General features: G+C 33.8%; 1 protein-coding gene across 1 annotated transcript in view; it reads left to right on the top strand.

Annotated features, from left to right (window-relative positions):
• The first annotated feature begins 5,208 nt into the window (after nt 1-5,208).
• The window catches only part of LOC308648894 (jouberin), a 182,631-nt gene continuing 162,018 nt past the window's right edge, over nt 5,209-25,821 (top strand). Inside the window, exons 1-4 of the mRNA XM_081294039.1 lie at nt 5,209-5,479; nt 7,761-7,828; nt 9,028-9,152; nt 23,526-24,070. Of these exons, the coding sequence (XP_081150165.1) occupies nt 7,819-7,828; nt 9,028-9,152; nt 23,526-24,070 (680 nt within the window). The 5' untranslated portion in view covers nt 5,209-5,479; nt 7,761-7,818. The remainder of the gene's footprint in view (nt 5,480-7,760; nt 7,829-9,027; nt 9,153-23,525; nt 24,071-25,821) is intronic.

A 25,821-nucleotide genomic window follows, 5' to 3' on the forward strand; every position in this document is an offset into this window, starting at 1 on the left:
TTAAACATACAAAGATAACCCAAAATGGGAGTTCATAACCCAATTGATTCTAATCTATGAAATATGATTTGTCATGAGCTTTGTAATGTTGTGAACAACCAATAAAAAAAAAAAAAGGGGGGTTGGGGGCTTGGGATATAGCTCAGTTGGTAGAGTGCTTGCCTTGCATGCATAAGGCCCTGGGTTCAATCCCCAGCACTGAAAAAAAAAAGGGGGGGGGTTGGGAACCTACCTCATGGGTAGAGTGCCCTGGGTTCAGGCCCCACTACCAAAGTTACAAAAAAAGAAGAACAAACATTATGAGGCAGGACAGAATTAACTGCACAAAGACATGTTTGTAATTTGGAATATTTAGTATATGTATGAAAGAAGGTCTGAAAGAATATGTAAAAAACTATGATCAGTGAATAACACATATGGCTGGCTTTAGTTCCTACCTTATAAATATCTGAATTTTTACTACAGCATATAAACATTATTAACAAAGTTTAGAATTTTTAATAAAGTTTATGTGGTATATAATAGTGTAGAAACGAAGTTATAACATAGTGAATTTATAACATATATATGTGTACATATATATGTGTGTGTGTGTGTGTGTGTGTGTGTGTGTAAAATAGTGTAGAAATGAAGTTATAACATAATGTTAATTAAAGAAAGCAGAAATAAACATTTTACATGAAAACATGACCAAGAGTATAACATGCATGGAAAACAGACTGGAAAGAAATTTGTCAAAAAAGTCAATTAAGAATATCTTTGGGTAGTAGCATTAGGTACTTTTTCCTTTTTTTTTTAATGCTCTCTATATTTCAAATTCTCTAGAATATAGTAATATTATCTTCATTTTTCCTTTTTATTATGGAAATATTCGAACAAAGAAAAAGTTTAATAAAATACTAGGTATCTATCAGCTTCAACAATTATCAAAATTTAGATCTACATGTGTCACCTTTCCCAACTTTTTGTTTTTTAATTTGCAACATTTTAAAGCAAACCTTAGATACCTCCTCACTCTTTTACATACTTAAGTTATATGTAACAATAATACTATTATTTCACCTAATGAAATTAAGAAAATTTCTTTTTTTTATTTTATTTTTTTTATTGGTTGTTCACAACGTTACAAAGCTCTTGACATATCATATTTCATACATTAGATTGAAGTGGGTTATGAACTCCCAATTTTACCCCAAATGCAGATTGCAGAATCACGTCGGTTACACATCCACAATTTTACATAATGCCCTATTAGTAATTGTTGTATTCTGCTACCTTTCCTATCCCCTACTATCCCCCCTCCCCTCCCCTCCCATCTTCTCTCTCTACCCCATCTACTGTAATTCATTTCTCTCCTTGTTTATTTTCCCATTCCCCTCACAACCTCTTATATGTAATTTTGTATAGCAATGAGGGTCTCCCTTCATTTCCATGCAATTTCCCTTTTCTCTCCCTTTCCCTCCCATCTCATGTCTCTGTTTAATGTTAATCTTTTCTTCCTACTCTTCCTCCCTGCTCTGTTCATAGTTGCTCTCATTATATCAAAGAAGACATTTGGTATTTGTTTTTTAGGGATTGGCTAGCTTCACTAAGCATAATCTGCTCTAGTGCCATCCATTTCCCTGCAAATTCTATGATTTTGTCATTTTTTATTGCTGCATAGTACTCCATTGTGTATAGATGCCACATTTTTTAATCCATTCATCCATTGAAGGGCATCTGGGTTGGTTCCACAGTCTAGCTACTGTGAATTGTGCTGCTATGAACATCGATGTGGCAGTATCCCTGTAGCATGCTCTTTTAAGGTCTTCAGGGAATAGTCCGAGAAGGGCAATAGCAGGGTCAATTGGTGGTTCCATTCCCATCTTTCCCAGGAATCTCCAAACTGCTTTCCAAATTGGCCGCACCAATTTGCAGTCCCACCAGCAATGTACAAGTGTACCCTTTTCTCCACATCCTCGCCAGCACTTGTTGTTGTTTGACTTCATAGTGGCTGCCAATCTTACTGGAGTGAGATGGTATCTTAGGGTGGTTTTGATTTGCATTTCTCTGACTGCTAGAGATGGTGAGCATTTTTTCATGTACTTGTTGATTGATTGTATATCCTCCTCTGAGAAGTGTCTGTTCAGGTCCTTGGCCCATTTGTTGATTGGGTTATTTGTTATCTTACTGTCTAATTTTTTGAGTTCTTTGTATACTCTGGATATTAGGGCTCTATCTGAAGTGTGAGGAATAAAAATTTGTTCCCAGGATGTAGGCTCCCTATTTACCTCTCTTATTGTTTCTCTTGCTGAGAAAAAACTTTTAAGTTTAATTAAGTCCCATTTGTTGATTCTTGCTATTAACTCTTGTGCTATGGGTGTCCTATTAAGGAATTTTGGGAATCAACCTAAAAAAAGAGGTGAAAGATTTATACAATGAAAACTACAGAACCCTAAAGAGAGAAGTAGAAGAAGATCTTAGAAGATGGAAAAATATACCCTGTTCATGGATAGGCAGAACTAACATCATCAAAATGGTGATATTACCAAAAGTTCTCTATAGGTTTAATGCAATGCCAATCAAAATCCCAACGGCATTTCTTGTAGAAATAGATAAAGCAATCATGAAATTCATATGGAAAAATAAAAGACCCAGAATAGCAAAAGCAATTCTAAGCAGGAAGTATGAATCAGGCGGTATAGCGATACCAGATTTCAAACTATATTACAGAGCAATAGTGACAAAAACAGCATGGTACTGGTACCAAAACAGGCGGGTGGACCAATGGTATAGAATAGAGGACACAGAGACTAATCCACAAAGTTACAACTATCTTATATTTGATAAAGGGGCTAAAAGCATGCAATGGAGGAAGGATAGCATCTTCAACAAATGGTGTTGGGAAAACTGGAAATCCATATGCAACAAAATGAAACTGAATCCCTTTCTCTCGCCATGCACAAAAGTTAACTCAAAATGGATCAAGGAGCTTGATATCAAATCAGAGACTCTGCGTCTGATAGAAGAAAAAGTTGGCTACGATCTACATATTGTGGGGTCGGGCTCCAAATTCCTTAATAAGAAAATTTCTTTAATGTCATCTAATATTTAACCCTTAAGGAATGATCTCTGATTGCCTAAAACATGTCTTTATGCAGTTAGTTCTTGTGAGTCGGAATCTAAACAAGGCCTCATCTTTTATGGCTACAGAACTCTACTTCAGTAGTGTTATGGGCTGAGTTGTGTCCAAAGTTTTATGTTGAAGTCCTAATCCCCAAGTACCTGATTTGAAGATCAGATCTCTACAGAGATAGTTAAGTTAAAATGGAGTTATTAGGGTGAGTCCTAATCCAGTTTGACTACACCCCTAGAAGAGGAGAAGGGGAAAGTGGAAACTAAGTGAAGACACCTTCATCATAGACTTTAGTCTCCAGAATTGTGAGAAAATAAATTTCTGTTCTTTAAGCCACTCAATGTGTGCTACTTTGTTAAGGCAGCAAAGCAAACTAATTCAATCAGTAAAGCCAGCATCTGTTCTGACTTTTTTCATGGATGGTTGGCCTTGTCAAATTTATATTTAAATGGTGGTTGTGGGTACAGATGAAAAGCGCATAAAATAATGCAGAGCTCTAGAAAGAGCTCAGTATATATCATCTATTACTCATTCAACAAATGTTCATAAAGGATCAATTATTTGATAGATACCGTGGTAGATGCTGGGGATGGAGAAATTAAAATGCAATGCAATGAAAATATAATTTGTAGAATCAGTATCTAAAATCTAGTAGGGTGTAGCAGGAGTGGTCAGAGTTAAGTTAATCAACTTAAGATTCAAAGGATGGGCTGCATTTTGGAGAAGTAGGAGGGATTTTCAGGGAGAACAGACAATATGTGCAAGGTCCGGGGCATGAAATGGTACAAATTATCTTGCGGGCGCACATAATTTAATATATGGAGTGCCTAAAATTGAATGGTATACATAATTCAATATTGTATGACGTTAAAACAAGGAGCTGATGAGAGATGAAATTAGGCAAGATGGAGCATCTTGAATCCCAGGAAAAGTAATTAGATAGTCTGCTACAGATGGCCTTTTAACAATTTTCAGGAGGGTGTCTTTATTAGCTTTACATTTTTAGTTTGGTCATTCTGATAGCAGTCTGGAGAATGAAATTTAACAGTCAAAACTAGAGTGAGGGGACTGGGGAAAGGGGCTATCTTCCAATTACCCAGTGGGAAATGTTGAAAGCTGGCATTAGGCAGGGGCAGTTGCTATACACTGAGGATGTTAAAAAGGTAGAATGGACAAGATTTGTTTAAAAGATGTATTCGGGATACTGTAAAGCTATCTTACTAAAACACTGTGAGCTTTGTGGTGACTTAATGCAAAATAAAATTTAGAAGGGAAGTAGATTTAGAGTGAAAAATCAAAAAACTCTGTTTGGCATACATTGGATTGGTAATAGTTCCTATTGTCTCCTGATAGAACTTTGGGAAACAGGTGAGATTTCTTTTGTAAGGTGTGTTGAGAATAGAAAAATTGGCTTCCAGAGAAATATACACAACTTTCTCCCAGTGCAAACGAAGCAACAGGTGATGGTGCACAACTATAACTGTAGAAAATGGCCTCTAATTCAAGAGTTGAGGAATAACGCAACTAGTATTTTTCCATCCTTGGTGACTCAGAGCTAAAGATGGCGCCTGTAGCAGAAATTAGCACGGGGGAGGGGGCGTTTTATGAAGAAAAGATGACGTTTTCATTTTTGTTTTCAACACATAGTGAGATATCTCAGCGCCTGGAGAATCACGGATGGTTTTCTTCCGCCAAGATTTTTATGTGTAGTACAACTCTTCATTTTCCACGCTAAAAAGCTTGTTTCATTTTGTGGGCGCGATAGCGCGGGGGATGACAAGTCTTTTTCTTTGCTTCACGGTCTCATTCATTCATGTTTCTTATTCAGGGAGGGTTCCACGACAGCCTGCGCGTCTGGCTTTCCCTCCTTTGTTTATCCCGGGCTCGTTACGGTTCTGAGGCGCACAGAGGGTACACCCGCGCATCCTGGGGTTTCCTTACCGCTCCAAGGGGAGCAGATTTTTACCCCTTCCAGAGCCGCGGGGGCGGCAGGCGCGCGCACGGCCCCGCAACGCGTGCCCGCCGACAGGCGGAGGAGCCGCGGGTCCGCGCAGCGATGCAGCACTTCCGGGGCCTGCGCGGGGGCGGGGCGCAGAAAGGGCGCCCAGGCGCGGCCACGGTCCAGGCTAGGCGCGTGGGCAGCTCCGGTCGTCATGGGAACGGCGGCGTAGGCAGGCCTGACGTCAGCGAGCGGCGCGCAGCCCGCAGTGCGGCACCCAGTCGGCTCTCAGAGCTTGGGACGTTGGCGGCCGGTCTGGCTGTGCTGCTGCCGCCCTCCTGCCCGCCCAGCTTGGTACTGGGTCTGCTTCTCACCGCTCCAGCTGTCGGTTCGTTGGGAACCGATCGCTGAGCGCTCTCCTCTCCGTGAGTACCCAGCGGGTGCGCTGGTGGCGGGAGCCGGGAGCGGGCGCTCGGCTTGCCCCGGGCTCCTGGAGCGGGGGCGGCGTGGGGGCTGCGCGAGGCCGAGAGCGCTGGGCCGCAGTGCGCCACCGCGGGCCGTCGCCGAGCGGGCACGGGATGCGATCTTGGATCCCCCGTACGTTTCAGGTCTTCTAGTCTGTGGAGCGGGGGATTGCAGTCATTGTCTTCCATACTCCAGGTCCTGGCTTGAGCGCATTGGAGCAGATACGTTCTAAGTGTGTTCGTTTCTTTTTAGAGGGTCAAGCTGGTACTGAAACGCCTTCTTTAAAACATCTGAGAAAAGGTGATCCATGGGTTACATTTATAAGAGTCAAATTATGTTAATAGAGTCATTTAGGTGTGCCTAAAAATGGGGGGTGTATTATATGGTAAGAATCCCCACTGAATGATTACACTGCATTTCAGGAGTACTGTGAAAATACAGCCGCCCCGCTCCCCCGAAAGGGATGCTAACAGATTTTTGACCTGTTGCATTAAGGATTGCTGTTATTGTTTGGGCTTTCTGAAAGAAGATTGCTTGTTATGGGGATTCAGGAAATTCTTTTAAAGGATTTTTGAAAGATATTAAGATACCAGAAGTGTTTTAAAACCATATTTAGAATCTCAGGTATTCACGAAGACTGTCGTTGATTTATTTTTTGAATTATGCACCCTGTGTTTTTGTTTCTTTTTTCCTTTACTGTAAAATTCCGAAGGACTGGATTATCCAAGCCTCTCAGCTTTTTCTCCCCTTGGTCTTTAGTCCCATGCTGGGTGATAATCAGGTAGTCAGTGGGAAAAAAAAAAGAGATGAAACGCAATCTAATTAATTTTTCTGCGTTGTGTTCCTTTGAAGCTCCTGTAAAAGACTTGGGATGGAGAAATTTTAAAATAAAGGCATATATGAGATGCAGGGATGTTTTATTAAATCTGGCCTTAATTTTTGCATAAATACATTACATTTAGAGATAATGTAAATACATAATTTATTTATTCTTAAAAATGCATGCATATTGTATGCAATTTTATTCTTAAAATGCATGCATATTGTATGATTAAAATAATTTAATCATGTATTTTATTTATTAAATAATTATTAAATGAACATAAAGAAATTTTATGGAGCACTACCTGCATTGTGTGATTGTTTTCCTTTTTGATGTTTTCTTTTCTCTTTACAATAAAAGTAGATGCCATTTTAATTTCCCAAGCAAGGAAAAACCAAGGCTTAGGGAAATTCAGTAGCTTGCCTCAGACCACACATCAGTAAGTGACAGAACATGAGCTCAAGTTGAGTCTTTTGGACTATAAAACCATTGTTTCTGCTTTTTTTTTTTTTTAATGGTGATACATAGATAAAGAGAGCACAGGTTTTGCTGTCCAAAAGCTAGCAGTTTGATGGTGGTCACAGAACATTTACCAGGGTTAAAATTCAGGGTGGAAGTAAACCAATTGATTGATGAAGATCAAGGAATTTTAGCATTTCTTAGACTTTTCTGTTAGGGAATATAGATCTACAGGGAACTGGAGCATTAACTAATAATGCCCAGTAGTTCAAAATATATGTTTTTTTCTTTTTTTTTACACAATTTTATTCTTAAAAATGCATGCATATTATATTCTTATGTGGAAATTAATATATTCATTTTAGACTCATCCTCATCTTTAAATAAATTGATAATTCAAGAATATATGTGCAGAGTATACCCATGTATTTGAGTAGCTCTGATGTAATATACCCTGAGATATTTATTTGAAAATGATGGCACAGATGCTTGTGCTAGTCTTCTCGATTATAGCAAAATTTTCAGTGGCAGATACAGAAATATTTAAATTACCTATGAATATGCTACCCACAAGCATATTTTATTAATATGATAATGTTTTGGGAAATCAAACCTGAGCTGGGGCTTGGTTTCTTAAAATCATGTTAAAATAGTCATTAATTTTTTAGAACACTTTAAAAAGTCTGCTAACATACCAAGTTAGATGTTTACTGCATTTCTAATTTTTTTGGTTTCAAATAAAAAAATATTTTATTCATATATGATCCAGTTTACTTAACCTTATTGCAGGACCCTAAAATTAATTCAAATGTACTCAATTAATTTCCATAAATATTGGGATAAGAGAGTATAGCTTTACTGGTGAAGTAGTGGCAATACCATGGCATAACTTAAGTGAAGAGTGTTTTAATTTTCATTTGGAACATCCATGTTATAAAAAATCCTCTTTGTTTTAATAGGATCCTGATTGAGTCAGAGCGTTACATTATTTTTCAATGCTTGCCATAAAGCTGAGCTATGCCCACTGGTAAGACTTTTATGAAATTTTTGTACAAAATTCATATTTTACACACTTGTTTTTAAATTTGGCTCATTTTAAGGGACTCTAACAGATTAATGAATAAAGTAAGTCTCATCAACCAAATATTGCTTTTAGAGAGGGTAATGAGTATTTTAGGTTTGGTCTCTGTGTGGAACTGATCAGCTCTTTTAAATCAAAAAAATACCATAAGAATTCATAACAATGAGCATATCTGGTTTTAATAAAACATTATGTACAAAAGCAAATGACTAGCCTATAGGCCACAGTTTGGCCATACCTGTTATGGGGCATTCATTCAGTCATCACTTTTTCACTTAAAACATATTTATTGACCACCAAAGCTAGTAGCTAGGGATGTAAATATACACTACATAGTATGGTGGGAGAGAGAGAATTATTTATGTAGGTGTACGTAGACATATGTATATTATATATACATATATATTCTAGTTGGGTTAAGTGCTACAAAGAAAAAGAATGGCTTTCTACACAAGAAACAGAAAAGTTTAGATGAGGTTGTCAGAAAGTGATCCATTTTAGAAGCAACATTTAAATAGCTTAACACAATGTAGAAGCAGCTCCATTTGCATGAGAAGGAGCTTATTTTGGTGGAGGAGATAGAAGGTTGACATTATGGACAGGATGTAGGTATTTAAGGGGAGGTTTGTCTTGATTTGAAGCTGTCAGGAAGTGTACAACCCTTTAGGGCATATGAAGGACTTGTTTTATTTTACCCTAAATTAAATTAAATCTGCAGGGAAATAGCATGATATGATTTGTGTTTTAAAGGAAAAAATAACTTTTAATATTTGTCAAATGGTGACTATAGGCTAGACAAATGTTAGTCATTTTTCATGCCAAATGATCTTTGATAGAATTTTGATTTTACAGATAATATTAGAAAATGAAGTTTATAGATATCTAAGGTCATACAAGTAACAGTGATAGATGCTACTATGCAAAGGAGACATTTAGAGGAAGTGACTAAAGAGGTAAGAGGTATATGGGTGAGAAGTCACCACAGCTAAAAGAAAAAAACTATTTTAAGAAGTAGGAATCATTCACTTGTTATAATGTAGAGAACTCATGCAGGTATTCACAGACTATTTCTTAATATCATAGTAGTAAAGGTTTGTGTTACAGTAGAGTTATTTAGAAAATGACTGAGTCTTTATCTTTTGTAGTTGAGAGTGAAGCCAAAGCAAAAACCAAAATTCGCTTTGAAGAATTACTTAAGACCCACAATGATCTAATTCGTGAAAGGAAAAAACTGAAGAAAAAACTTGCCAAATCTAGAGAAAACATCCCAGTGAGTAACTGATCATTTGGTTATGGTGACTTACGTATCTGAATAAAATTATGGCTTTCATATTAAAATTCTAAGGAACTTTGGAAATTAAAAACGTCCGTCATGATCCATAACACATGGTAAAATAAAGTTTACATTAGAATCAACATCATTCTTTGAGTCATTCTTAGAGTATTGAATTCTGTCTTGAGTGCTGTCCTAAAAGAAGAACATAGGCACACTGGCGAGGGTTACCAGAAACACTGAGGAAACTCAAAACTAGCCATATTACACATTTTTGAGGAAAACAAAGGTTTTTAAAACCCAGAATATGAAGAATGTTAGAAGTAATATCTACAGATAGTCAGTGACTTGTCTATATTTAGATTTAATCTAACTGATCTTTCTCAGAAGAAAACAGAGCAAATCAATGGCCTTAAGTCAATAATTATCTTTTTATGCTTCAGCCACACATTTAAATAAAGAATTTTGGACAGCACACTTATGAAAGATACAGAATTTAAAGCAAATCAGCAACTAACTAGCCTGATTCCTGTGGTATTATGAGAGTCTATAACAGCATCCACAGTAAACTGTTCATGTTTTACACCTATCTCACCATTTCTTTTGCACTTTCTCCTTTGAACATAATCTCTTGTGTTCTTACACATACACAAAAATAAGTCCTTGCATGTCCTGCCAAGTGATACATAATTTTTCTCTGGAAGGAGCTTTTTTAATGAATGATATATCCTATATTTTGCTTGTATCAGATTTTACCCAATGTATATGTATGAAACCTGTGTAATTAGTATTCTATTTGGTAGTCATCAGTGTACCAGTATATACTCTCAAGTGAGGCAAAATTAGTGTATCGCTGGCCAGAATCCAGCCACAGACAAGTACCGTTTATAGTAAGCTACAGTGTGCAGCATAGTAGGAAACAGTGATGTGCAGAATAGAACACTGTGTATTGGTACATGCCCTCCCCTCAGGTGGGGATTTTACATTGCAACAAAGCGAAAAGAACCCTGGAAACAGTTGTCTGCAGAATGTTTTTATGAACTCACTTGGTTAAAGAAGAACCTCTTTTTTTCTCTCATTGTTAGAGAATTGGACTTTGTGAGTTATGAGCAAGATGCAGTTTAGGCCAAGAATTCTTAATTAAGTGGATAATAAGATAATGAGCAGAAGTTATAAGGTCCATTTAAGATATTGAGGACATACAGGTATGAAGTAACATCATAATTTACCCAGCCTCTCTTAGCAAACACCAAACCTAAATAGACTTTGCATTCAGAAATAAGGATAATAGGTGGGGGAGAAAAAGATTTTCTAGTTCAAAAGAAGGGAATATTCCTGGAGGGCTTAGAGGAAAACCAAATATTTCTGGAATTGTTAATCCCAGGAAGTAGAAAAGGAATACCCACTTTCATTTACTAGATAGCGCAGTGCTTTCTGTCTTTCAGGCTCTCTTCTATACATTTTTTAAGTGTTCGCATACTTGCTACAAACAACAGAATGATAAAGATTTATCTCCGTAGACCAGGAAACTACAGCATAGACTTGGAGTGTCTTGACAAAAGTAATGTAGTAAGTTGTGAAAACAGGGATTCAAATACTGACAGTCTGATTGTAGAGTGTACTCTTATCCACAATTCAGTGTTACCTCTTTTAATAAACGTTGAAGTGATAGCAACTCTTTGGAACAAGAACATGAATTTCTGTGTACATAACATAACAGACTGAGGTGAAAAAGGAAGCAGTCTGAAATAAAATTAAGCAAGGAAAAAAACCTGTAATAAAAGAATTTACAATAATGGCAGGTTTACCTTATGTTCTAATTTCATATCAGGCATGGTGATAAGAATTTTACAACAATTATTTCTTATAGTCGTGTTAATCATTCAGAGTTTTTGCACATGAGAAATTTTATTTTAAAAGATTTTAAATTGTTTGTCCACGTTGTATAGTCAGAAAACAAAAAAGTGGGATCTAGGACCATAGTCCCTCCAATTTTAAAGTCCATGTCCTTTCTTCATCTGCTTCCTTAAAACTATCTCAGGCCTAAACTAATGGAATTGGTACCATGAGAAAATCTAGTCAGTAATATGGGAGACAAACTTGAGGCACTCTCCATGGGAGAAATGGCCAAAACTGAAGTAAATAAGTAATGAGGATATATTTGACTTACAAATAAGTGTTCCCAGACAGTACTCATGGAATAGAAACCAAAACAGCAATGATGAAGAAACCTGCCTGAGGTTAAGAAAAAAAGATCTTGAAAGACATGAGTCCATTTTGTATTCCAGGTATTTATGAGATGAGAACTGTATCTAGAAATGTTTTTGTTTTGTTTTTATTTCAGAAGAAAAATAAATTTTACAAATATCTAAACAAAAAAAGCATCAAGTACATTTCAGACTTCTCTAAAAACACTGACTCCAAAAGACAATGGGGAAATATCTATAGAGTATTGAGGGGAAAACTGACCCAAGAAGTCTAGTAACCTAAATTGTTAGTCATTTGCAAGGGCAGTAATCATATGAGCAGAGAGCTTAATGAGCTCCTGAAAAAAAATGACAAGCTATTAAAGATGTTATATTTGAAGATGTATATGATTATCAGACACGAATAAAAGCATAGAAAACATATAATCTGCAAATATTGAATGAACCTTGAAATCAGTTAAATATATAGAAATGTTATATTATATATATATGCTAAAATTAAACCTAAAGATTTTTACTATGTATGTATACAGCTGCTCCTTGATTTACAATTGTATTATGTCTCAGTGAACCCATAGTAAGTTGAACATGCATTTAATACATCTAACCTACCAAATAGCTTAGCAGTGCAGTCCACTATAGAGTGTCAGTTGTTAATCCCTTATGATTGTAGGGCTGACTGGGAACATACTGTACCATACATCACCAGATTGGAAAAGATTCAAATTTAAAATTGGAAGTACAGTTTCTACTGAGTGAACATCTCTCTTGTACCATCATAAAGTAAAAAAAAAAACAATTGACTGTCTATGATAATGTGAAATAACAGAATTAAATGGTTTCCAAAGATTGAGCAAAACATCCTCTCTTACAAAGGAAGGAAAAGTCATATAACTATTACTACTGCCTAGGGTATAGTTACAGTTTCATCCTATAATGTGAAATAATTAAAATAATATATAGCATATAAAATGGATTATTATAATTTTTGAGTCATTAGAGATCAGGGAAAATCACTGAAATTAGATTTTATAAGACAAAGAAAAGTAATGGAGTGAGAAATTTAAGAGCAAATATTTAGTCATGACATTAAATGTAAATGGCTTAAGATTTCTATTTTAAAAAGTAGATTGTATAATAAATTTTTGAAGTAGTCACATTTTCCACTTGCAAGATTCATGTACCAGACAAAATGACTATAAAGTTTAAAATAAAAGTGCAAAAATTTAGATGAAGAGCATTTAGAAACTTGGAGCTGTTGCCTTTATTGAAAGAATAAAAAATTCTAAATAAAATTTGAACAATTGAAATTGATCATGTTAAAAGAATTATCCAAATCAACCTAATAGTTTCCCCCCAAAATCTCAAGACTATCTTAATAAATGGATATTGGTGCATAATTAAGAAGTTAGTATAAATAAATTGAATAAAAGCCATATGAGCATATAAAAATAACCAAGAAGAAATCATTTTAATTGGAAACAAAATAGTAATTTTTTAAAAAAAAAACAAATATTTTATATTTATGTTTGTGAAAATTATGTTCCTTCAGATCCACATGTACACATGAAATACTGTGTAAGATTTTAGTAGTTTTCCATGGTTTCCTTTGAGGAGGAAGGATATATACTTCTATATACATCTAACCTTCATTTTTTTTCCTTTACTATTAGGGTACATAGAAAAGATCTCTTTTCATTAAAACTAGTTCGTATCCTTGATATTTACATAATTACAAAATATGCTAGAGTATAAAACAAATAATGATAGTTTTGCTTTTTTAAAAACTGATATTTTTGTGCAGCTACTTCATACCAGGCACCATACCAAATGCTTTCCATGCATTTATTAACTCACTTCATTCTCATAAGAATCTTAAAATTAGTATAGATTGGAGAACCGAGGCACCAGAGTTTCAGGAACTTAACTGGGTTCAGACAACTAAGGTGTGGGAATCCTGGTCCTTCTTATTCTGTATCTTGTAATCATGACAACTCTGCTCTACTTCCTCCCTATTTTGCTCTTGTATACTGTAGGCAAATGTATGTTCTCTTAGCAAATGGTCATGGATAGTCTAAATGCTAATATTAGGAAACCTATGTGAATCAACTGAAAGGGAACAGGGTAGTAAATTAAAATAATTAGAGTGAGAAACAATATGAAGATATTGGAGAAGAAGGTACAGGAACTAATAGATAAATATCACATAGAAACTACAGAAACCTCCAAAAGGTCTTAAAAATAAATTTTCCAAAAGTATAGATTCATAATGAAAAAAACTTGTAAATAATTGTTAGCACATATTACAGACTTAGACTTTATACTTACCAGTTTTCTTTAAGGTTTAGGTTTCACACTGTTGTCATAATCGTCAGTGAACTTTTTTAGTTAACAAAATTAGACTAAAGTTAATGCAGAAGAATGAAAAAGGAAGATTTAACTTAAAAATTTAAAACAAGAAAAGGGATTATACCATTTCTAGATATTTCATTTTATTATAAATATAATTCAAGAAATAATATTGATAGGGATACTTTAAGTTTTGAAGAAAAAGTTCAATTAAAACCTCATTTTATATGACTAAATTTCATTTCAGACAGCTTAAAAAGTTAAATGTAAAAATCTAAATTAGTAGATAAATACTTAAATGAGAAAATAAAAATGACTAGCTGGTTTAATCTTCCTGTAAAGAAAGATATTCTGGTCTTAAAAGGGATAAAAACATCCCAAATAGACTATTCTCAGAAGATTTAGTAAATGTTTATTGAATGAATGAATAGGATGTGTAAGATGCTCTTTTTGTCAAAAAGCAAAGTCAACTAATTCATTGAGAAAAATATGTAATATTTTTACAGTCCTAAGAGTTAATACTTTTACATGTAGCTAAAAGTAATTACTAACATGTATTGAATACTAGAATCAGAAGGACCTTCTTAATGTTTTATAGTTATTTATCTGATTACTCCTCAGAACAACATTATGATTAAGTTTCATTTCTGTTGTTAAGTAGTATAATTAGATGCCATAAATATTAAGATCCTAAATAGCTAAGTAATCTAAACTCATGAAAAATAAAACAAATTGTATGAGAAAATAACATTAACTAATAGAATATAGAAATAGTTAAAGAGATTCAGAGTGGGATACTGAGATGATATTTTTTGCTGACCAAATAAGTATTTAAAAGCTTATTAGTAGTAGTGTGGTGAACAAGGCTTTTTGGTACAATGATGGTAAAAGGGTAAGTTAATATAGCACGCATTAACAACTCTTCTAGGAAGATTGTGAAGAGGAATATTATGAAGATAGTATTGATTGAATTAAGGTGTTTAAACACTGATTTCAGGAAGATAATGGAGATATAGACCACAAATAGAAAAAATTCACATTTTTATATTGGGAAGAAAAGAGAAAAAGAAGGTGTTTGCAGTGTTGGTAGCAGAAAGTTCCAGCTTCCCATGTGATGGCTTATGTCTGTAGAAATGAGTTAGGAAGTGACACCATTGGACATTAGAGATGAGTGAAGAGGGTCTGAAGTAGCCACTGTGGAGAAGGTAAGGAGAAGTGCAAGTGAACAGATTATTGTACATAGAAGACTTGTCCAACAGTGCTGAAACCCAGTTGAATTTATAGACTATATTTTTATAAATACACCAGTGTTTGAAGTGGTTCAGATTTTTCAAACTCATTATAAAATGACTAAGTTTGAACAGTGCCTGGAGTTTTGCCAGACAATGTGATGGACGGTAAGTACATGATAAGGGCAAGTGATGATTAAACTGATGGCTCATGGGATCAGTATCAGGATATTAATAAATTAGGCTTTATTGGATTGGTAACATAATAAACTTTATTATTTTGTACTACTGTCTGGAGTGGTTTTTTATTCAATAGTAATAACAAATAAATGGCTAAGTAGAGAATAAACACACTATAGTTGTATTTTTAGAATTGCATTTAAATCTTTCTTTTAAATGGGGAAATTTAAGCCATATTTTTCTCATTTTGATTGCTTATGCTATATTATCTTGATTTTCTTTTACCTCATTTTATTCTTATAACTTACTTGATAGTACTGATATCGTATTTGTCCTATGAGCTAAAGTTTCTAAATATTTTTGCTTTTTGTACTGAATTTTAAAGGGTAGAAAATCTTCTAGGTTCTCTAGGTATTACTCATATCATCCATGTATTTTCTTTAACATAAATCTGTAATTATCTTAGCTCTATCAAAGATAAATTTAGAACCCCAGTCTTAGGGGGTAACTAAATACTCATCAAAATAATTTTTTTTTTTTTTTTTTTTTGTATTGGGATTGAATGTCGGGGGACTTAATCATTGAGGTACATTCCCAGCTCTTTTATTTTTTTTTTATTTTGAGACAGGTTCTGGCTAGGTTTGTGAGACTGGTCTCAAACACCTCAACACCTACTGAGTCACTGGGGTTACAAGTGTGTGTCACCTGATCAAAGTAGTTTATGTCTAAGAGCAAAGACCAACAATATTTAAAGGAATCCCGAGAAAATCTAGCAGCGAGCAATACAAATGCATAGTTTGATCTCCATTGAAATCCACCAGCCTTATAAAAAGGAAAGATAATATGACCTTGAACCAGAAATAAGTCAATTAATAGAAACAATGTAGAAGGAGATAGAAAAAGATATAAAAAAGACAAAATAAAACTTCTAGAGATTAAAAAATATAATATTTGAAATTACCAGTAAACTGAATGGAATTAGCATATTAGAGACTGCATAGAAATAATTAGGAAACTTGAAGAAATAACATTCTATCACTAAAAAGGGTCTCAAATGTTAAAGTGGAGAGGGAACAGAACATTGTGACTTATAGAACAGTATTAAGCATTTAATTGTGTGTACTATAAATCTGAGAAAGTAGGAGTTAAGAAAACATTCAAAGAAAAAATTTTGCACATTTTATGGAAACAGTAAACCCACAGATACAAGAAGCTCAACAAATCATAAGTAGAAGAAATATGAACAAAATCATTCCATTATCACACTAAAATTGTTGAAAAGTCAGAGAAAATGAAGACATTTTGTTCAGGAGAATAAAGAATGACAGCAAACAAACTATTTCAGCTAAAAGTGACTGGAGCTATGTCTTTAAAACACTGAAAGAAAAAACTATCACCACCTAGAATTCTATATTGAGAGACATATCTTGCAAAATTGAAAGGGAAATAAGAACCTTTTAAGTAAACACTGAAAGAATTCTTCGTCAGTAGACCTGAAGTACAAGAAATTGTTAATTTTTAAAAAGATCATAACCAAGTAGATTTGTACAAAGGAGCACACAAACTAGTATATACTAAAGAAATAATTTTTCTCATTTAAAAAAAACTTTAATTAAAAGATAACTTTTAAGGCAAGAGTGAAAACAGGAATAGAATGTGTGTGTGGAAGCAAAAGGTAAGAACATAGGAAATAGGGGAGGAGGTAAAGTAGAATTATACTTTTAAGGTTCTTAAAGTACATGGGAAGTGGCATTATTTGGTAAGTTTGGATAAAGATTTATATTATAAAACCTGGAGCAATCACTTAAAAAATGGGGAGGAGGATAGATTAAAAAACCCAGCAATGTTATGATGGAATAACAAAAAGATAATGAGAAAGATGGCAGAAAGAGAGGGAAAAAACCCAGCAATACAAATAGAAGCAAATAACAGTATGGAATACTTAAATTCAGTTGTATCAAAAAAATCACTTTAAATATAAAAGGAGCAAACAGACCCATTCAAGGATAGAGATTTCAAATTGACAAATACATAGGACCCTGGTATATATTTACTATAAGAAACCCCCTAGATATATAAAGACACAGATGGGTTAAAGTTTAAAGGACAGACAAGAAGATAATACCATACTAATAGTAGTTGAAGCAAAGTTGGAGTGGTTATAGTGATATCAGAAAAAGTATATTTTAGGACATAAAAAGTTACCAAGGATAAACAGGAATATTGCCTAGCTTAAAGAATATTTTATAATGATAAAAGTATTGTTTTTTCAGGAAGAAAATAATCCTAAAAGTGTATAAACCCAGTAAAAGAACTTTAAAATACACAAAACAAAAACTAATGGAAATGAACTGACAGACAAATCAGCAATTATGATTATATATTTGAATATTCCCTCTTAGAAATTGATAGAGTAAGTAGTCAAAAAATCATTAATAATAGATGACTTCAAATCACTGTCGACAAATTTGGAACATTGTATCCAACAAACAACAGTAATCAATTTCTAGCACACTGAGACAAATACCAACCTGTGCCATAAGCCTAGATATTACTATTTTAAATATAAGCAAAAAAATTATAGATACAAAATAAAAACTTTAAATGATTAGACCATGACAGAATTAAACTAGAAATTAAATTAAACTAGAAAGAGATATGTCTGATCTTTCAATATTTGAAAGTTAAACAGGATCCAAAAATGGCCATTATATTAAAGAAGAAACCTGAAGAAAAAACTTTGAACTAAAGAAAAATGAAATCACAATGTATCAAATGTGGAATGCTTCTAAAGCAGATGGAAATTCATAATACTGAAATTAAAGAGGAACTTTATTAGAGGAATAGCAGTCTCAGATCTATTATTGAAGCCTTCTTAAACAGTATGAAGAACAAATTAAGCCCCAAATAGAAAATGGAAATAATAAGTGTAAACAGTGAAATGAGAAAAACTATAGTCAGCATGAGTATATTCAAGTGCAGATCCTTTTAAAAGAAATTGATCATCTTATGTATTGGGCATTCTAATGGCCTACTTCAGGCTTGATAATTCACTAGCGGGACCCACAGGACTCAAAAGCTCTGATATGTTCATATAGTTTATCACAGCAGAAAGAAACATTAAAGTCAACAAAAGGAAAAAGTGCATGAGGCACACTGCAGGAGAAACCAGTAGTGTGCTCCCTGTAGTGTTGTACAGTTCTTACTTCTGCCAGCAACTGTGAAAATGTGCAAAATGTTGATAACCAGGAACGTTTACCCAAGCCTTCTTGTTCATGGTTTTGTGTATGTGTGTGTCTGTGCAAGGTGTCATATAAGCATGCAGTGCCTGTGTGAATGACCTTAGTTACTCTGATATCAGTCTCCCAGACCAAAAATAGATGTTTACCATAAATCGCATTATTAGTATTTGAACAAATTGGTACAGTGTTGCCCAAGGCTTTAGGCATATAAAAGCAGTCTTATCACACATAACATTCCAAAAACTCAAAGCTCAGTTTTTAGGATCCTACCTACAGCTGGTCCCAAAAATGGATCTTATTTGGGATTTGCTGCCTTTTAGCAACTGGTCTCGAGTTTGGTTTTTTTTCCCCCCCTGCATAACCTGTAACCAGATTAATTTGGAAAAAAGAAAAAAAACCCACAAATTACCAATATTAGGAATCTGAGAGGAAAGTTACTGTAGATGCTATAGATTTTAAAAAGATAATAAGGGAGTATAATGAATGATTTTCTGACCATATATTTAGCAGCTGAGATGAAATGCATAAATTACATGCAGTATACAAACTCCCAAAGCTCCCTCTAAAAGAAATAGATAAAAACTTCACAAATAAAAGTAATTCTAGGTGGCTTCATTGTAAATTTCACCAAGCGTTTGAGGAAGAATTAATACCAATTCTATACAAGCTCTTAACAGGCTAAACTAATTCTCCACTCCTTCTTGTAAACACTCATTACCCTGATACCACGACTAGAAACATTACAAGAAAATTACCAACCAATATTCCTAAGGAACACAGATTCAGACATCATCAATGAAATATTAGGAACTCATTCTTACAAAAAAAGATAATACAAAATGACTTTTAGGAATATATTGTCAGTTCAGTGTTAGAAAAACTATTCACTGGAATTCTTTTCATAAGGCTAATTCAGAAAACCATATGATCATCTTAAATATAGAAAAATGATCTGGAATATACATAGCACTCAAGGATAAATGCATCAAAAATGTGCAAGATGTTGAAATTTGCTGCATTTTAGCAACTAAAGTCTGCTGAGTTTTTTTTCTGCATAACCTCTAATTAGATCTATCAGGAAAAAGGAAAGAAGACACAAATCACCAATATTTGGAATCTGAGAGGAAAGTCATATGCTATAGATTTTAAAAGGATAATAAGGGAGTATAACCAATAATTTTATGTATATTTACATTTATATTCAGTGTATATACTGAAAGGCCCCAAAATGCTAACAATAAAGATTTGCTTAAATAGGTATCCTGTTCATAGTTTAGAAGAAGCAGTGTTGTTAAATATTCATTCTCTGAAAATCTTTTGATTCAGTTCAATACTAGTCAAAATGCCATCAGGTTTTTAAATTGGAAATCTAAATATGAGATTTATTTGGGAATATAAACAACAGAATAATGAAACAATTTTAAAAAGAACAAAATTGGAGAAGTTACACAGTTTGAATAGAAACCCATAGTAGAGCTGTAGTAATCAAGACAGCTTGATATTGTCATAAAGATAGGCATATGTATCAATGGAGCAGAATAGACTTTAGAAATGGACTCAGTTCTTCCTTTTTCTTTCCTTCTTCCCTACCTCCCTCTCTTCATTTTTGTACTGGGGATTGCACCCAGGGCCTTGTGCATGCTAAGTACGTGCTCTACCAATGAGTTACACCCCATTCTGGTCACTTAATTCTTAATTGTCAAGGTTAATTCAGTAAGGGAAAAGAAAAACTTTTCAACAGCGGTCCTGAAATAATCATATATCTATATGCAATAAAATAAATTGTGACCACATCATGTTTGGAAAATAGCTAGAAATGGATCAAAGACTTACATATAAGAACCAAAGCTATATAACTTACAAGAAAATTACCAACCAATATTCCTAAGGAACACAGATATTAGGAACTCATTGGTATCCTTGGTATCCTTGCTGGATATAAAAGCATAAGACATAAAAAGAAAATGAGATAAATTGAGGTTTTCAAAAATTAAAACATTGCTAAGAAAATGAAAGGATCAGTTTTGGGTTGAAAGAAAATATTTTCAAAGCACCATCTGATACAGAACGTTTTAAGAACAGTTATAACTCAGTGATATGAAAACAATCCAATTAAAATTAGAGAAGAGGTATGGATAGCAAATGAGAACATGTAAAAATTCTCATTGTCATTAGGAGTTAGGGAAATGTATTTTTTTTTAATTTTTTTTTTTTTTTTTTTTTTTTTTTTTTTAGACAGGGTCTTGCTAAATTCTGGAGACTGGCTTTGAACTTATGATCCTCCTACCTCAGTCTCCAGAGTCACTGGGATTACAGGCATGCACTATCACACTGGCTTCAGGAGTTGACTTCATAAAGACATGCAGGGTGATGGAAATACATCATGATTATTGTGACCATATAACTATACATTTGCCAAAGTCGATTTATATACTTAAAAGTAGTGAATTTTTGGTAAATCATTTTTTTCAGAATAATTTTAAAAGCAGACACACTGAAGAAAAAAAATATTAAGTGATGCACAGAAGTTAAAGATGAAGAATGGACAAAGATAAATTAGGAACATGAGCAAATATCTTTGGGCCATTTCAAATTTAGTCACAACCAGGTCCATGAAGCTATTAAATTCCACAAAGCAGACATCTGTTATTGTACTACAACAAAACTAGAAATTAATCAAGTTTATAATTTATAAATAACTTATTCTATTAAACTATAAGGGGGAAAAGGAAATCAAAGCCACAAAAAATAAAGTGTTTAAAAAAATAATGAAAATATAATTATTATCCTTTTAAATGTATAGGATGTTACCAGAGATAAGCTGGGAATTATATTTATTGTACTATTTAAAAAAGAACTGAACAAAGAAAAAGATCAACGACAGATACAAAGTCATATAAAATTAATATTATTTGTACAAAGGCTGATGGATCAGAGTGAATTAAAATATTAAAAAAACAAGCTTCATCTTATTAGTTTTCCCAGTTTCATTTAAAAATTTTTTTGAGACCACAAAATATTTCTTGTGTGTCTAATTCTTGATTATGTCTTTTTACAACTATTTCCTCACAATCTGTGCAATATTGGTGCTACATTTCTAGTATTCACTGAAAAAGTAGAACGATATCTATATGGCCCATTTTAACATAATGGAAATTCAGTGTTATTGAAGTATGACTATATTCATAGAAAGAAACCAAAGAGAAGTTTCTAAAAAGATCAGCAATCTTTTTCTTTGTGGAAGGCAATCAAGGATGAACTTTGGGTTTCTAATTTTGGGGGGTTATTTTGTTGTTTTTTAAAAAAATATTTTTTAAAGCATATATCACTTCTAAAACAGAATATATGAAAATTGATTTCTTAAAAGAGGCTTTTTTTTTTTTTTTTTTGGTATTGGGGAGTGAATCCAGGGGCGCTCAACCATTGAGCTCCATTCCCAGCCCTTTTTTGTATTTTATTTAGAGGCAGAATCTCACTGAGTTACTTAAGGCCTTGCTAAGTTGCTGGAGCTGGCTTTGAACTCGGGATCCTTCTAAGGGAAGCAATTTTTATTAGCTCTGATTATGGAAGATTTTTTAAAAAGTTATGGCTTCATAATTTATCATTAAATATAGACAGAATTAGGAAAATGCTTTAAGTGAGCAATCTTTCCTCTGCCTGTTTTTTGTTTTTAGCATAGTCTACTTTTGCTGTTTGTGGGGTGTACCTACCTGAAGCATGCTACCCTTTCTTTCTATGTTGAATATGTATTGAGCTACTTTATGTTTGGTGTTCTTTCAGCATTTTCATCTCCTTTTCATATGTAATCAATGTTTTCTAACTGCTTTTAAACATGAAGAATTTTAAAAATTGGGCCTCAGTATTCAGTAGTAAGCATATCCATTTTTTAGAGAGTTCTGAATTGTGATTTTAGCTTTTGTCCATTCTGATTTTCATTGCATCTATTAAGTTTTTATTTCTGTCACTCAGAATTTTATTTCTAATATTTATGGTTCACCCAACATTCTTTTGTATTTCTTTAATATGATGCCTATTTTAAATTCTTACTAGTTTATACTATTTATATTCCTTTGGTATTCATTTTTCTCTTTCATTGGATTTCATGGCTCACCTTAATTATACTGCTTTCCTTTAGTGTCTGTTAGTTTTTACTTGTCTGGTTGTCTTTATGTTGAGAATCTTTCCTCTGCCTGTTTTTTGTTTTTAACATAGTCTGCTTTTGCTGTTTGTGGGGTGTGCCTACCTGAAGCATGCTACCCTTTCTTTTTATGCTCAACTGCTTAATCCTCTGGGTGAGCTACCACAAGAGTTATCCATTCCAGCTCCTCAATAATAGGTTGTCCTCAGGCATATTTGCTGCTGCTTAAGAATAGCTGACTCTGATTCTTAATTGCTTCTCCAGAACCACCTGTATCTGAGGACGTCTTTCCCTATCAATTGTGTTTTTTCTCTCTGATGGTTTCTTAATAGATCTAATCTTGCCTACTTAAATCTTTGGAGAATTTCTCAAAATACTTGTTTTACTATTAGTAACATTCGTTTGTGATTTTCAGCCTCTTTTTTCCTATTAAAATAATATCTCATTTCAAATAATACTTTATTGGAGAAAGAAGTATAGCTGTATGCTTAGTTTGACATTTGATTTAACTTGATATTTAACATTTAGCAGTGTTTTAGTTATACAGTTGGACTCATTACAGGATAATCTTAGAGCTAAAGACTTTGGTTTTCGAGTATAATTATGGAGCAAGACAAATGACCCATGTGTGTTTTCTCTTGAGGAACTAGAAATGTTTTACCCACAGTGACTATTTTAGTAGTTTCTCATCTCCTAATTAGATTAGAGTTTGGATCATTTTTCCAGTGAGGAAAATAGCATTTAAAATTTGAGCAATTAATTCATATCTGAAAAGTCCTTAAGGACTTTTCCCCATGTTAATTAACTAACTCATTTAATCTCCAGTTACTTTTAGAGATTACTAGTCTAATTCTGGAACATAAGCTAGGATAATGCTGACCAAAGGCTCTACACTGTTATCACTCTGTCTCAGCAGAACATAATCTTCCTAATATTCCACATTGTTGAACATTAGTCATTGTTTTTATCTATATAAACTTCAGCTGTCCTTAGCTAAAGCTTTGTTGTTGTGTCTTATTCCCTAGCTTGGCACTGTTAAAAGCGGTCTTCAGAATATTAAAGAAACCAAAAGTGATGATGTAAGTTGTATTAACACTAATAACCCAGAGAAGAGCATTCGAGTCACTAAAAACAAATTGAAGAATACACATTCAGCAGCTGAAGATTCAAATGATGATGTCAGTGTAGAGGAAGACAAGCAAGGGAAGCCAAGTAAAAAGATTACAAAGACCACACAAGAAATGGAACCAGAAACTTCTGAGAAGGTAGATTTTGCACATCAGAAAATGAGAACAAAGTCATTGTCCGGTGTTGATCATCAAAAAAGTGATAAGACAAAGGAAGGAAAAGAAAATAATACTTTAGAAGGAGAAGAAGAACTCATGCAAGCATACCAGCTCCAGGTAGCTGAAGAAATGGCAAAGGAAATTAAGAAGAAAATAAGGAAGAAACTGAAAGAACAGTTAACTTACTTTCCCTCAGATACTTTATTGCATGATGACAAATTGAGCAGTGAAAAAAAGAAAAAGAAGAAAAAGAAAGTTCCAGCCATGTCTAAAGCTGAAACAAGGTACTTTACATAGATACATATTTTTTTAATATATTCTTATTTTCAGCTCTTGCATGACATCTGTAGTTTAATAAAATTCTTGATCTTTCATTTGGAGACACTGCCACTAGGAGAATAGCAGCTGACCTTATGTAGCACCTTAACTTTGTGGTAGGAGTTTTATGAAAATTAACTCATTTATTCCTTATTACAACCCAATGAAGAAAAGTAATATCATTCTGTTTTTCTGATGTGGAAACTAAAAGGTTTAAGTCACAGAGGCTGAGCCAGATCTTGGCAGCTTAACTCCAGAGTTTCTATCTTTACCCACATACTTCTCCTTATAAATAATAGAAACCTAATTACTTCCCCCTTTTTGAGTTATAAATGCCCATTTGGACATATGAATATAACTTTCCTTATTATACAAATAACATTTTCTCATTGTAGAACAATCATTCAAAGATAATCACTGTTGGCAATTTGGTATTTAGTCTATATATATATATATATATATATATATATATATATACATGTATATGTATATACACACACACACATACATATACATATATACATACATATACATATATATGTATATATATAATGACTATACATATATACTTGTGTTTATCATTTGGGTTTCTGTGAGTATATTTATATTTATAGATTCTCTCTTTAGAGAAAAGAGTGAGATTTAAAAAATGCGTTTTACCTGCCATAATTTTTTTCTGCAGTCATCTAGAAGCAACTTAAGGTGGGAACATTCTGTAGATGACTATTCCTTGGCATTCCAGGACATTTTCCTCTAAAGCTCTCGGGTAAAAGTAATTCCCCTCTTATCATCACAAGTTAATGGACCAGTGGTAACAAAGAGAAGGACAGTCAGTTTGCTAAAGGGATATGTTAGTATATATAATATATATTATATATATACTACAGCAGTTACCTGTTGCTGCATTAAAAAATTACCCTAGAACATAGCAGTTTAGAACAACAAACACTTATTGTCTCTCAGTTTATGTGGTTTCAGGAGTCTGGAAATAACTTCACTGGGTGCCCCTGAGTCTGGCAGGGTCTGTCACAGGCAGGAGTCAGGATGTTAGCTGGGCCTAAAGCTACTGCTAGTCTTGATAGGGGCAATCTGCCAGTGGACATAGCCATTAGAAGGCCTCGGAAGATCTACTTCTAAGATCAGTCATATGCATGTTGGTAGATTTCAGGTCCTGACTGGCTTTCAGCCAGACATCATTGCCCTGCCACGTGAACCTCTCCATGTTTGCTATTCACAATGTGGCCATTTGCTTCCCCAGAGCAAGGGATCCAAGGGAGTGAGAGCAAGACAGAAGTCACAGTCTGTTTAAGATCTCATTGTAGTATTGGGTGACTCCACTACTTCTCATACTTAAAGAGAAGGGGGTTATACAAAGAAATGATTATGAAGACACAGGAATCATAAGGGCTGCTAAAAATACTGTAAATACAGTGAATCTTCCTTTTTTCATAGCTTTTTTGATGTAGAGCTAGAAAGCCATTCTTACTATAAAGTAGAACTATTTCACAAATTTTAATTAAAACCATGTCTTATATGACGATAGTATGCAGAGGGAAGCTATTATCCTTAAATAGTTGCAAACAAACTTTCATAGGCCAGCTTCTCTTTAAACTTGGTATACTTCTTGGCTGCTCTTTCTTATCATTTATTGGTTTATATGATGCAGATTTTTATTTTAATGATAGCCTTCTGAAAATATAGTCACACTGGAAAACAC

The sequence above is a fragment of the Spermophilus citellus genome, assembly GCF_964194105.1.
Source record: "Spermophilus citellus genome assembly, chromosome: 5".
Taxonomy (NCBI): Eukaryota; Metazoa; Chordata; class Mammalia; order Rodentia; family Sciuridae; genus Spermophilus; species Spermophilus citellus.